We start from the raw sequence: 13,841 nt of genomic DNA, 5'->3' as shown, positions 1-13,841 counted from the left end.
AACAACTAGCCTTCTGAGCATGGGCAAAGTGCGAGTCCTCTCTGCCCTGAGCGCGGGCGCTCCTTTCCCACCGGAGGCTTTTCCCTGCCTGGAGGCCCCGCGGGGGCTGCAGTCACCTATTGAGTGACCCCCCACCGCCCGGGTTTAAAGCAGGGATGAACGCGGCTGTAGGACCGGTTGTGTTGCTATTCTTATCATCCCGCGGGTGTTGGATTCTTCCGACGCCACTCAGAGTCCCAAGACTGCGGCGCTCTCAACGCCGCCCCGATGCCCGAGCACACCTCCCGGCGGCAGGTGCTCGGCTGCTGCCCAGGGCGCGTCAAGCCTCGCCTCCAGCCCGGGGATTTCGGCCCCGCGCGCCCTTTCGCTTTCTCCTGCCACGTTTCGCGGTAGGGCACCAAGGTCAGCCGTCGCCTTTCCGGCCCGGGCGGGCGGGCACCAGGAAGCCCGCAGAGTCGGCCGGGTCCCCGTTTCGCCCCCAAGTGGGGCCTTTTGTGCGGCCTCCTGGGTTCCCCGCGCTTGTAGGGCTGCCCGGGGAGGGAGCAGGGGGTGTGTGTGAGTTGTTTGCTCGCTTCCTTTGCTTGCGCTCCGCAACGCCTCCCCAGCAAAGCTCTACTCCGTTGCTTGAAATAATGTTCGCCGCCCCCCCGCCCGGAAACCCCGAGTATCCCATAAGCTTAACTCCGAAGCCGGCCGGTGCTCGCCCCTCGAAAGCGCCTGGCCGGCGGAGAGCGGGAAGTGCCGCCCCCCAGCAAATCTCTTGATCCCGGTGCCGGTTTAGGGACGCGGAACGGCCCTCCAGGTGGGGGGAGCTCAGCCCAGAGCGTTGAGTGGCTTCCCGCCGGCTGCCTAGCCGCGGGGGTGGGAGAAAGGGAGCCCGGTGGCCTCACTCAGCGCCCTCGGTCGGGCAGCTTCCAGCGCGGGGCTCTGGCGCCTCCACCCCAGATGGGACGGCCGAGGCTCCGCTGCAGTCTCCTCTCCCGGCCTTCTGGGGAGCTGCGCTTTGGGGGCGAGAAAGGGCCAGCGGGCTGCGGGGAGCCTCGCTCGGCTTTCCTTGCACCCAGCATCAAAAGGGGGAGGAGGAGGAAGAATTAATGTCCGGACTGGGGGATTGGGGACCGCCCCCGCCCAGCCTTGGGGTCTGCCTGAGCCCCCAAGCTGCCCCTCCTCCTCCTCCTGCTGCTGCCTTTGGCCTTTTACAGGAGCCCCCAAACTATTCTTTGGCCTTTTCATCAGCCTCCATAGAAAGTCCCATTGTTCTCCCACAACTGGGGGAGGGGCTGTCATCTTTCTTTGCCTGCTTTTAGATTGTCATTTAAATTTAGAATTGTTGCCACGTTTGCCTACTGGGTGAGGTGATGGGCTCCTACTTACGTTAAACAAACAAAGGGCTTCTTGTTTTGGCAGGAGGGGCCCTTTGGCAGCTCCACCTCGGAGGCCTCCCCTGTGGATGCGGGTGCTGAAGTCCTGGGGAGGAGGGCAAGGGTGCCCCCGCCGGCTGCTCCTTCTCCTGGTGGGCGCAGGGCCTTGGTGACCCCCTCCCAGGCCTTGGCCAGTCCAGAGGTGTCCCACCTGGTTCTCTGCCCCCTGCAAGGACGGAGGGCAGGGTTACAGGCAAAGGGCAGCCTTCCTTCTGCAGGTCCAGAGCCCTGTGGGGTTACTTCGGGGGCAGCCGCCCTTGGGGACTTGGGGAGGGAAGGAGATAGAGGGCAGTCTGGCACTTTGGTCCTCCCCTGTCCCCAGCTTCAGAGCCAAAAGGCTGGGTCTGTTTTCTGAAGCCGCCCCCCAGGCAAGCAGGGGCCAGAGACTGGCCCTAACCAAATGGCCCACTTCAGGCGATGTGGGAGAAGCAGCCAGAGGCCGAGTCCATCTCCCCATGGCCGGTTCTGTGGTGGGGCCAAGGCGAGGAGCCCTTCCTTGGCTGCAGGGCTGACCTGGAACTCACCTGGAGCTCCCAATCTCACCCCCCCGAGAAGAGGGGGAAGGCCAGAGCCCCGCCTGGCCAAAGAAGGGGGAAGCCGAGGGCCCTCTCCCCTCTGAGCTGCCCCCCAACTCTTGGTCTCCCTCTGGTCACAACACAGAACCTCCCACCTGCAATGGCAGCTGATCTACAGCAGGTGGCAGACCTGAGCAGGCCTTGCTGTGCTCAAAACAGTGAAGCAGGACTTAACCTGGTTTGTCCTCCTGGATGAAGCAAACCATGGCTTGTGGAGCACTGAACTCCATTCCATCCACGTAACTGGGGGCTGGATATCCACTGTTGGGGCAATTTCGTGGAGCAAGGCTGCTTTGGGATGAACACATATGCAGACGCCTCAGCAAGTGTCCCCTTAGCTTGGATTTCCACCCAAAGAGTCGGTGGTTCCTTGTGGCCAGGAGGTGGCCAAAGAGGAGCCGCTTGGGGTGGCATCAGCAGAGTTTCTGATCTAAGCCCTGATGCGGAGTGTGGAAACTATGGAGGATTCCAAACAGACCCCAAGGAAAAACAACCAACTCCCGGGAGGGGAAGAGGGAGCAGCAGGAAAGGAGCCATTTTGGGAGCACGAAGGGCCGCAGGGGTTGGACTTGCGGTGGGGAGGTTGAGGCCAGGCAAGGAGACCCAGAGAACTGGGGGGGGGGCACAGAGAACCCTGCCTCGAGTGTGGGGGCGAAAGAGCGCTCCTTCAGGGGGGCTGCACTGCTGGGAGAGCCGCTTGGGGGTCTCCAGCCCCCCTCATCTCAGCTCTGTTTCTGCCTGTGTGGGTGGGCAGCCAGGCTGGCCTTCAGGGAGGAGTCCGGGTGCAGGGAGTCCTTGAGCCCAACGTTTCTGTTGCTAAGCGAGACGGGGCCTAAGTGGATTTTTGCCCCATTTCACGACCTTTCTTGCCACAGTTGTTAAGTGAATCATTGCAGGAAAGTTAGCAACACGGTCATTAAGCATCATTAAAGCTCCCTTTGACTTGGCCTGTCCGTTGGTCGCAAAAGGGAATCGCATGACCCCCCTGGGAGGCTGCAAACGGTCATAACTAGGAGCCAGCTGCCAGGCGCCTGGACTTGGACCGCACGACCACGGGGAAGGGTGAACCACGGCCCTTTTCTCAGAGCCATCGTGGCCTGGAGCAGTCACTAAATGGAGGGGGGGTTGAGTCACAGACTGCCCGTGTTTCGGGGTCAGGAATCAGGTGAAGGTGGAAGGGAACGGAGTCGGCTGGCGGGAACCAGGATCCAGGCCTTCTCCGCTGTGGCCCCTGCTCTGTGCAACAGCCTCCCCGGAGGTTGGGCTTGGCCTGCTGGCCTTTCGCAGGGCCTGCCAGCCTGTCCCGGGGCCTGGGGCTCAGAAGGCGCCAAGGGACCCCTGCCTTGGCTTCCTTGCTAGCTGGCCCTTTGGTATCTTGTGCAGGCCTATTTCGAAGGCTTTCTTTGTGGTTTTTGAAATAGTTTTAAGAACCTTTGGGGATCATTGGCTGAGATAATGGGAGGCCACCTAAATGGAATGGATACCTGTAAGAGGCTGGCGGCCACCCACAGGCCCACCTGGAACTCTCCAGCGCCTCTTGCTCATCCGCGGGGCAGCTGGGAGGGGGGCCGCTCCACCCAGCAGAGGGGAGGGTCTCATTGGTGGGCCAGACCCACAAGGTGTTGGCTGCTCCTGCTGGAGACAAGAGGCTTTGAGCCCCCCCCCCCCCGTGGGCCCCCTTTTGGGTTTTACCGTGCGTTGCTGCAAAGTATGTACACTGAGGACTAGCTGCACGCAGAAACAGGTGCTTTCTTTCTAGTTTTCTGAGTGCCTGCTTAGGAGGCCCAGGTCTTGCCTGTGGACCCTGTGAGTGACCCGTGATAGGGAGACCGGATAGGAAGCCTGGCTGTGGGGCTGAGACCCGAGGAAGCCCACCCGAGCAGAGTCCCAGGGCGTGGCTGTCCCAGAGCTGCTTCTCCAAAAGCTCAGACCTGCCTTCCCCCCCCCCCCCACCTAGAAAGGCCTGGGTTGAATGCTGGGGGGCCCTGGGCAGGGCACACGTGGCTTTTAGTTATTTTTAAAAAAATCTCTTGTGCTGCTGCTGTTGAGATGGTTGTTGTTTGGGGGGCTGGATTTGTTGGGCTTTTTAGATGAGAGTCACCCGGAGCCATTGAGGAGGAGGATCAGGCAAATTCATAGCACACAACGGAACCTTTCCCGCTGCCCCCTCCCCAGGTTACGCCCACCCTAGAAGCTCCTCCTCGTAGGCAAGACCTACACCAGAGGGAGGGGAGTGGTCTCCCTGCAGAGGCGGTGGGTTCTCCCTTGGGGCCAGAAGAAGCTGAACAAAGGGTCCTTCGAGGTTGCTCTAGATCGGGGGTCTCCAGCCTTGGCGCGTTGAGGACTCCTGGACTTCAACTCCCAGAATTCCCCACCCAGCATCGCTTTCCCGAGCGACCTCCAGTCTTCCAGACTCAAGGCAGGCGGGAGGGGAGAGTGAGGGGGTGGCTTGGTGGGTATCCACTCGCTTCCCTGGCCCGGTTCTCAATGGGCTGGGGGGGGGGCTAGGGACCCCTGCCCTAGAGGATCCTCGTGCTCCCTTCCATGCTGGGTGCCGAGTCCTGGACTGATCGCCTTCTTAGGTGAAACAGGGCCCATGTTCTACAAGCACAGAATTAGCCTTTTCTTGACCCAAGTTCAGGGTCAGCCTGTAGTGTAAATGCAGCCTTTACAGCCCGGATGTCTTTGGAGGCCCATGAAAGGTCACACACCAATTGGGGGGCATATTAACGGGGGGAGGGGCGTGGTGAGCCACGGGCCTTCCCTGCCACTTGGGCAATTCTCAGGGCAACCAGACCTGTGCCAGGCTCTGCTGCCATCTCAATGGAGCCAGCACTTCCACTGCCAGTGTGACATCACAGCTTCCTCCAGGTGGCACCCCAATGCCACTGTGATGCACACAGCTCTGCTCTGACCCGTTCCACGGATTGCTGAGCCAGCTGCCCCCCCCACCCTGCTGAGTCGGTGCTGGCCCCTGCTGCCTGGCCAGCTAAGGGAGGGAGGGCCTGGGCATGCCTGGCTCCTTGAGCCCTGCCGCCCCACGCCCCATGGCTAGAGGGCTCTTCACTGGCAGCAACCAAGATGTCGGCAGGGCACTCGGCTTGGAGGGGGGGATGCTCTGCCAGCTGATCCGTTCCCCAGATTACAACCTCTTCCCCAACTCGGCGGTTTTTGAGAGCAACTTCATTCAGGTTGGTGGGGTGGGGGGCTGATCGGAGGGGCCCCTTTCCCGGTCCTGAAAGGGCCCAGGAGGCCGGCTGGGCTGGGGACCCAAGAGGCCCACTTAGCCTTCTGCCTTCACCTTTGGGCAGAGTCGCCCCTCCTGCTGAGCAGGCCCCGGGCTGGAGGAGGAGGGCACCCTCGCCCGTTGCGCCAGCTGGTGGGAACCAGGGGGCGGCTGGATTGGGTGCAAACGGACCGGCTGGGTTAACCAAGAGGGGCCTGGCCCTCCAATTGACTCGGGGGTCTCGGGTGGGTGGGGGACGGTTCCCACAGGTCACAAAGAAGGGGAAATGGATGGACATCACCCACACCCCCACCATTGTGACTCTGGCAGTGACCTCCTCGGATCCCTGCCTCCCTCTCCCCAATGTGCTCCTGATGGCGAACCAACGGGCCCCACTTCAGGGGGTCCACCCTGGCAGTCCCCGGATGTCACAAATGGACCTGACCAGGTGACGGGGGGCCAGGGCCAGGAGGGAGGGTTGGATCAGGGAGGGAGGCAGGTGGGCACCAGAGCGGCTTAGGGGGCCTCCCCACCACTCAGGGTTCTTTGGGACCTCCTGAATGGACCGGGGGCAGCACCATCCCCACAACCTTTGAGGGAACACTGGATGCCCCTCAATACTCCAGAAACGGCCACCTGCTGGTTTGGTCTAAGAGGAGTGGGATCGTGTGAACAGACCCCTGGCCCCCACCCAATGTTGTGCAAAGACCCCAGCTGCTCCTCTAGAGAAGGAGGAACCCGGCCAGGTGTTTCACACCTGCGACCCAAGGGCTGAGTGTATGGGCACCGTCCAGAGCCTCCTTTTGGGCCTCTGTAGCTGCAGGTCCACACGGGGGCTGGTGCCCGACATCAGCTGTGTTTGCATGACATGCTTGCCCAGGGTTACCTGGATCGTGGTTTAGTCCATGGATCCTGAGTTCATCTAACAAACCGAAACCGGCTGCAGGGAGCAGGTTTTGAGACCGGGGGTGTGTGTGTGTGTCTTGTTCTGGGAGGCCCCTGCTTGCCCAAGGGAGCAGCTGAGTGTTCTTCGAGCCCCCCAGGCCCCTCCCCGCCCCTCCCCTCCCGAGCTCCTGTCCCGGCCTGTCCCTGACTGCCTCCGTTGCTTTGCCCAGGCTGCTCCCCCTCCGGTACGTCCGGCTCTCTGTCCACAGTGCCTCTCAGCGCATTTTGCGCCTCCAGACGGTGACCAAGACGGTGTATTACCTGCAGCTGCACCACAAGCACCCAGAGGCCGTCTTTGCGCTCTGGAACCGCCTGACCAACATCCTGGAGAACGGCCTCTCCACCACCACCAAGGACCCAGCCATCCCCATCCGCCACTGCCTGGTCTCCAGCCGTAGCAGCAGCACCTCCAGCATCAGCCCCCTGGTCGAGGTAGGTGGCGCCCGCGACCAGCAGGCAGCTGGGATGGACCCTGGAGGTCTTCTAGTCCAGCCCCCGTCTCAAACAGGAGACCCTGTGTCAGTCCAGGCTCTTCTTCAAAGCCTCCAGGGATGGAGCCCCCACGGCCTCTGCAGGGAAGCAGCTCCACTGGTCCCTTGTCCTTCCGGGGAGGAAGTCCCTTGAGGAGTTTCCACCCGTTGCGTCTTGTGTATCCTGCACCCTGAGTCACAAAGAGGGCTGTGGAAATATCTAGAGACCCCTCACATCCCGGACACCAACGGTTTCAACTCCTTCCCTCAAAAGGACGCTCCAGAGAGCATTGTTGCACACCAGAACAACTAGACACAAGGGGAGTTTTCCCCCGAACGCCGTCACTCTGCTAAACAAATCATTCCCTCCACACTGTCATTTACAAAGTCTCCACTACAGTTACTATTACTATTAATCCTCCCATCACTCCTTATCACCCACCCCCTCCCACCTGCGACTGTATGACTGTAACTCACTTGAATCGTAATGATCTATAGAACAGGGGTTCCCAACCTGGGGGTGCGAGACGATATTCCAGGGGATGCGAGAAAAGTCCAGGTAAATAATAGGATATTGGCTATATGTTGGCATTTTTATTTTCTGAATATAATTATTTTATCTGAATACATTATTTTCTGAAATATAAATTTCAGAGGGTGCGAGGTTCGAGTGAAATTTCTTGAGGGGTGCGGGGCGAAAGAAAGGTTGGGAGCCACTGATCTACAGTGACCGTTTCCTCGCATGATTTGATTGCTTATTGTACCCTGTGACTATCATTCAGCGTTGAACCTCATGATTCTTGATGAATGTCTCTTTTCTTTTATGTCCACTGAGAGCATTTGCACCAAGACCAATTCCTTGTGTGTCCAATCGCCCTTGGCCAGTGAGGAATTCTATCTCTATTCCTGCCTTCAGGGGCTTTGGAGAATAGCTGGACCCCCTTCCTCCTCTCTGGGGCAGCCCCTCGAATACTGGAAGGCTGCTGTCATGTCACCCCTGGGCCTTCTTTTCTCTAGACTTGCCATACCCAAATTCTGCAACTGGTCTTCGTATCCCAAAGGTGCTTTTTCTTTTTCTCTCTCTCAAGAGGGACCTGGACTTTCTGGTTTTTCTTTGAGGACATTTCGCTTCTCATCCAAGGAGCTTCTGAGTGGATGGTGGTGGAAGAAGCAGTTTGGATGAGAAGCGAAATGTCTTCAAAGAAAAACCAGAAAGTCCAGGTCCCTCTTGAGAGAGATAAAAAAAAAAGCACCTTTGGGACAACCAGCACCTGGATGACTGAGAATCTCCCTAGAACATTCTTCCTATGTTTTGGTCTCCATACCTTTAATCACCTGAGTTGCTCGTCTTTGCACTTTTCCCAAAGTCTCAACATCTTTTTGGACCCAAAACTGGATGCGGCATTCCAGGGGTGGCCTCACTAAGGCTTTAAAAAGTGGTCCTGGAACTCCACTGAAGGGCTGCTGGGTTCTGGGGAGCCCCCTGGAGAAGGTGCAGCCAGCTGCAGTGGCTGCCGTAGGAGCCGCTCTGACCCCCTCTCGGCAGGCTGCGGGTGGCTTGGAAGGAGTTTGTTTGTTTGTTTGGTTTGGTTTGTCAAGCAGGTATGAGAAAACAAGCATAAGTATGAACATAACATATAAACATATAAGTATAAACAGGTATAAGTCTATACATAGTAAACGAGTATGAATCAATGGGAACAGTAGGACAGGGACGGTGGGCACGCTGGTGCACTTATGCCCACCCCCTTACAGGCCTCTTAGGAGCAGAGTGAGGTCCACGGCGGCCTGGTTAAAATTTGGGGGGGTTGAGGCTGTAACAACAGAGTCAGGTAGTGAGTTCCAGGCGTTGACCACTCTGTTGCTGAAGTCGTATTTTCTGCCATCAAGTTTGGACCGGTTTACTTTGAGTTTGTATCTATTGTTTGCCCGTGTATTGTTGTGGTTGAAGCTGAAGTAGTCACTGACAGGTAGGACGTTGTAGCAGACAATTTTGTGTACTAAGCTTAGGTCAGACCGTAGGCGGCGTAGTTCTGTCCAGGTCCAAAATTTTGAGCCTGGTATTCTATTGCGAGCATAGGAGTGGAGTCAGGGGTGGGATTCTACCGGTTTGGACCGGTTCTATAGAACCGGTTGCTACGATTCTGCACAGTTTGGAGAACCAGCAAATCGTGCCCCTGGCTGGCCCCTCCTCTCCCTGCCCAGTCAATCCTTATCTTGCATGTGTGACATTGCATGCATTCCCAACATCGCTGACTGTGTTCTCACCTGCCCAGTCGCTCCTTAAGATGTTTTTTTTCCCCCTCCCAACGATCAGCTGTTCCGATGATCAGCTGTGCCGGGATCCCCCTCGCTGTCTTACTGCTTCGCCCAGGTGGCTTCCTTGAGGCCCAGGAGGCAAAAAATGTGTGGGGCGGGGGGGATGCTACAAAAAAGAAGAAGCCATGTACACCCCGTCACATAGTCATAGAACCAATAGTAAAAATATTTGCAATCCACCCCTGAGTGGAGGACTCTTCTCACGAAATACAGTGTGGATTCCAGGCAGATGAGCTGTATTTGAGAATTGGCCTAGTGAAGGTTTTGTATGCCCTGGTTTGCAGTACAGTGTTACCAGTCGACGGCAGGAGAAGGGTGCCCTGAAGGTCATCCAGACGCCCTTCTGTCCCTGGCTTCATGCAGAGACTTTTGATTTCGGAGATCATCAGAAAGAATCTCGCTCGCCCAGCCGATCTTGACCAATCTTGCGGCATAGCACCAATGGGGGGGGGGGTCCTTGGTGCTCTCTGAGCTTGGTGGGTTTTTTGGAGACTTCTCATAACCCACCTATGTAACATCATCAGTACTAAAATAAGGGAGTGGGGATTGTTTTATATACCACCTATCTTGTTGGTGTTGTTGGAAGTGTTTGTGGTGGTTCCTTTATTAGGCTGTTGTTTACCCCTGATTGATTGTTTGTCTGAGTTGGTAGTTTCTTGATTGGGGTGTATAAACAGAGCAAACCCTGTTTCTTTCAAACACTGATGATGTCCCCTAGCTGGGTCACGAAACGTCTGCAAGAAAACCACCCAGCTCATAGAGCACCCAGGAACCGCACAGTTCAACCCCGAGCTACAACTATGCTCTCAATAGCACCCCTCCCCCCTCAGCGGGGCAGCCCAGTCCTGGCTGGTGCTGAGCCAAGGCCAAACCACCCACCCACTTGGCCTGAAGCTAGTTAGGGTGCAAAGAAGCCTGACCCACAGCTGCCGCCTTCCTTTCCCCCTCCCAGGGATGGGGCTGCAGGCAAGGCGGGCGGGGGGCCCTGGAGCCCTTTGGGGGAGCGAGGCATTGGTTGCTCCTCCCTGGGCTCGTGGTGGGGGTCCCCATCTCATACCAGCCTCTTCCCCACCCACAGCACTCTGATATGGTGATGACAAGCGCAGGGGTGATCAAGAAAGTGGGCCGGAAGGTGTCGGGCATCACCACCCAGTTCTCCCCAAGTCCCAAGCAAAACCTGGAAAAGGCCCGGAGGTAAGTGGGCAGATCAGCCAGGCGCCGTCCCCGGTCCCCCGGGTCTGTTTGGGTCAGGCTCCATCCTCAGATTGGCTTCTCTCCTGACTTCGGGCTAAAGTCAGCTTGTTGCTTCCTGGCCCATGGTCGGGCGGGGTCTGCAGGGCAGGTTCAGGCTGACTGCCTGACGGGCACTGAGGACCAGGGCGGCTGGACAGGGCAGCCTGTGACCCCGAGAGCGAGAGGGGTCCGGAGAGACGCTGGCGACCCCTTTCTCGGAGGCTTTCAGTTCTTTTTAATGACCCCATTGGCCTTAGTCTGAATTTCCATTCAGGGGTGGTGCACAGGGGGGCCCTTGGCAGGAGAGGACCCACCTGTCTGAGAAGTGGGAGTGGGACATCCGGGGAAGGAGGAGGGGGGTGCGGTTGGGTGAGAGTCAAGCCCCCCACCCACCAGGACGGGCTTTAGCCAAGCCAGCGCTGCTCCCTTTCCTCTCGGAAGGGTCCCTGGGGCAACCCCCCGCAATCCGGGGCGGGGGTTTTGAGGGGCGGAGGGTCCCTTCCCTGACCGGCCTCTCCTCCTGCGCCAGAGTCTCCTTCCAAGCGCAGCAGCAGAGCCTGGAGGACACGTCGGGCCTCTCCAGCGACATTAAAGGTGAGCGCTGCCCGACAGGCATCCCAGCCCCGGGGGAGCCGGGAGGGGGGCGCAACGGGGACTTTTTCCGTCCGAATGCCGGGCAGCAGAAGGGCGGGAGCGGCCCTGCAGTGGCACTAGACTGCCACCCGGGGGCGCCCCAAAGCACCGCGCTACCCCCGGGACCCCTTCCCAACCTACCCACCGGCTTCTGCCCGGCAGTCCTCTACTACGACCTGCCTCCGCCGCTGGTGTGCGCCCGCTGCAAGGGCCGGCTGCCCAGGACCGAGCCGCGGAAGTGCCGCCTGGACGCCCGGCGCGCCGACTCGGAGGTGGAGCTGGCGCCCTGGATGGACCGGAGGACCCACGGCCTCTGGCAGCAGGAGACGCCCACCTGGCTGCAGCCCCCCTGCCGCCTCAGCTGCCTCGCCGCCGCCGGCTGGAAATAGGGCGGGCCGGGCCGGGGCGGGACCCCGGCGGGGCGCACGGCCGCCCGGACACGCCGCCGCCGCCGCCCAAGCGGGACGAGAAGCGACTGGCGGCGCCAGAGCGCGAAAGGAATAAATAAAGCTGCCGGCTGGACCCGACCCAGGAGTGGCGCCCGCTTGCCGAGGAGGCGGGGAGGGCGGTCGGGGGCAGCTAACTCTGCTGGATGTCTTTGGGCGCAGCCAAGGCGGGGAGGGGGTGCGGGGGCTTCTAATACCCCCCAACCCTCCTCCCGCCTGCCTCCCCCCTCCCTCAACCTTTTCTGCCTCCCCGTCACCTGGAAACGGTGCCTCAACTGTTGAGGGGGACCCTCTGAGTGGGCTGGGGTCCCTCCCTTGCCCAGGGCAGGTGGCAGATGCCCACCAAGGGGGCGACCCCCCTCCAGGATCTGCTTTTGGGTGGAGGAAGGGAAGTTGGTGTTGAGCAGCGTCTTGCAGCCAGGTGGGGAGGCTTCATCCGGAGCATCCCCCAGAAAAGGGGGACCAGGAGGGGCTTGGCCCTGGGCCTGGCTTTGGAGGCAGCCGCTGAGCGAGTCTCTCCCCCCACCCCCAGATGAAGGAGTCCAAATGTGGGGAAGGGGGCTGGGGGCGAGATGCTGCTTTCCCCTCCGCATAACCTTAGGGTTAGGGTCCCCCTTCCCTTTCACCCCCCAGTAATCCAAAGGAAGGTCAAACCAATTTGGGGCAAAATGGAAACCGGGGTTTGGGCCGGCCTGCAAGGGAGGGAGGCTCCTCTGCTGCTGCTGCTGCTGCTGCCAGAGCTGCCATCCTCTGGGTGGGTGGGGGAGCCAGGGCCCCCGAAAGGAAGCTTAGGGCCACCCTGAGACCTCAGCTCACCACCCCAAGGCCAGGGGGCCCGAGAGACCCAGCCCTCCCTGGCAGGGAGAGTCACCCCAACCGCCATGTGCACTGGACAAGCGGGAGGGGGACGGGTGGAGCAGGAGGGGGGGTGGACCGGAAGGTCTTTGGCCTGCAAAACCTCAGCTCTGGCTTTGATCTCCTGTAGCCACTTGACTTGCAAAAGAATAAAGGAAATCAGGAAGCGTAAAAGTGTCCTCTTTGCTGCCATTGGGGTCCAGAGTCTCCCTTTCCTGGAAGACCAGGCTGGGCCGGACTGACCGCTGCACCTTCAGGGGAGGGAGGGGGGAAAGGAAGCGGCTTTCCCTGCCTTCCAAGAGGGCCGGGAGGAATTCTCTGGCCTGGCAAAGCTCTCCAGCTCCCAGCCTTTCCCAGCTTTTGCAGCTGAGCTGGGTGGTCCTGCCTGGCTGGGAGGAGCCCCCTCCCCCTCCCCACGCCGGACCCCTCCTGGCTTGCAGTTCTGGGAGGGGCAGCAGGTGCTCCCAGGCCCCCTGCCTGATGGGGCAGCCCCTTCCCCAGGCTAGGAAGGCCAGCCAGCCCCTGCAGCTGCTGCCTGAAAGCTCAGCCGGCGGCTTCCCTCCCGACTGGCAAGCAAAGCCTCCCTCCGTGCAGGCATCCGGATCCTAGGAGACGGGCCTCCTCCTCATCTGCCTTCCCACAAGCTGCTCCAGGCATCTCTTTCTGGCCTTCCTCCCCGTCCTGAGGCTGGAATCTCCAGACGTGGCAGGCTGGGTCAGGCGGGGCCATCCCTCCGGCTCCAGGGTGGTGGTGAGGAGGAGGAGGAGGAGGAGGAGGAAGGAGAGGAGGAGGAGGAGAGGAGGAGGAGCCTCTTCAGCAGCCGGTCCTGCAGCCTCAGAAATAGAGCCCCCCTTCTCCACCCCCTTTCTATGCCTAAGGAGGTTGTGTCGCCTTCCAGGTGCCTCCCAGCATTTGCCCCTTTCCCGCCCAGGTTTTCGTGGTCTCAGGCTGAGCCGCCTGCCCTCCCTTGGAAATCTCCACACCTTTGGCACAAAACCAGCTCCAAATCAGACTGACAGAGCTGGACGGGACCCTGGAGGCCTTCTAGTCCAGCCCCCTGCTCAAACAGGAGACCCTCTACCATGTCAGATGGGTGGCTGTCCAGCCTCTTCTCGAACCCCTCCAGTGGTGAAGCGCCCACAACCTCTGTTCCCCTGGTTAATGGTTCTCTCAGTCTGGGAGTTTCTCCTGAATTCCGGGTTCCTTCCCTCCTGGATTGGCTTCCATCCACTCCGTCCTGTCCGGCCCTCGGGGGCTTTGGAGAGCAGCTTGACCCCCCTCTTCTCTGGGGCAGCCCCCAAAGACTGGAAGGCTGCTACCGGCCCCCCTCCCTCTTTCAGGCCCCAATCCGGCCCCCATTCTTCATAGCTTTTGTCTCTTTGAGCAGCCCCTCCTGCCTCTCTCTGCTACGGGAGACGTGTTGATGGGGGGAGGGGGGCAGGGACCCTTCCCACGGGGGGGGGGCTGAACCCACAGCCCCTCCCCTTCTCCTGACCTTTCACCTGGGCTAATGTCGGGCGGTTTCCCTTGCCGATGTGCAGTTCCTAGGATCCCGAAGCAGCACATCTGGAGCACATCAGCTCGGGACAATCTGCCCCACCTCTTGGAGGGAGAGCGTTGATCCCCCGCATTTTGGCACAAACAGGCCGCGGAGCCTCCAAATCCCGACGATTGTGCTGCATTCTGGGGTGGGACCTCCGGCCGCTTGGCTTCCCCGC

The 13,841-nt window shown here is 59.9% G+C and overlaps 1 protein-coding gene across 6 annotated transcripts; it reads left to right on the top strand.

Moving 5' to 3' along the window:
* Positions 1 to 19: 19 nt before the first annotated feature.
* Positions 20 to 12,286, top strand: LOC113428341 (Golgi-associated RAB2 interactor protein 1B-like). Of its 6 annotated transcripts, none has more exons than XM_087969029.1 (7): positions 339 to 389; positions 4,172 to 4,415; positions 5,492 to 5,670; positions 6,338 to 6,599; positions 10,035 to 10,150; positions 10,719 to 10,783; positions 10,985 to 12,286. In XM_087969029.1, exons 3-7 carry the CDS (start codon positions 5,513 to 5,515, stop codon positions 11,209 to 11,211), a joined length of 828 nt encoding a protein of 275 aa, XP_087825155.1. In that variant the 5' UTR covers positions 339 to 389; positions 4,172 to 4,415; positions 5,492 to 5,512; the 3' UTR covers positions 11,212 to 12,286. The 6 variants fall into 6 exon arrangements, with proteins under 6 accessions (XP_087825158.1, XP_087825155.1, XP_087825156.1 ...); XM_087969030.1 differs by having other exon boundaries at positions 339 to 402; XM_087969032.1 differs by lacking the exons at positions 4,172 to 4,415; positions 5,492 to 5,670 and adding an exon at positions 20 to 53 and having other exon boundaries at positions 341 to 389.
* The last annotated feature ends 1,555 nt before the right edge of the window (positions 12,287 to 13,841 follow it).

This window comes from Notechis scutatus, chromosome 6 (genome assembly GCF_049901735.1).
Source record: "Notechis scutatus isolate UNSWTSFEM ecotype Mainland chromosome 6, rNotScu1.2, whole genome shotgun sequence".
Classification (NCBI taxonomy): domain Eukaryota; kingdom Metazoa; phylum Chordata; class Lepidosauria; order Squamata; family Elapidae; genus Notechis; species Notechis scutatus.
This window is presented reverse-complemented; position numbering and strand designations above follow the sequence as displayed.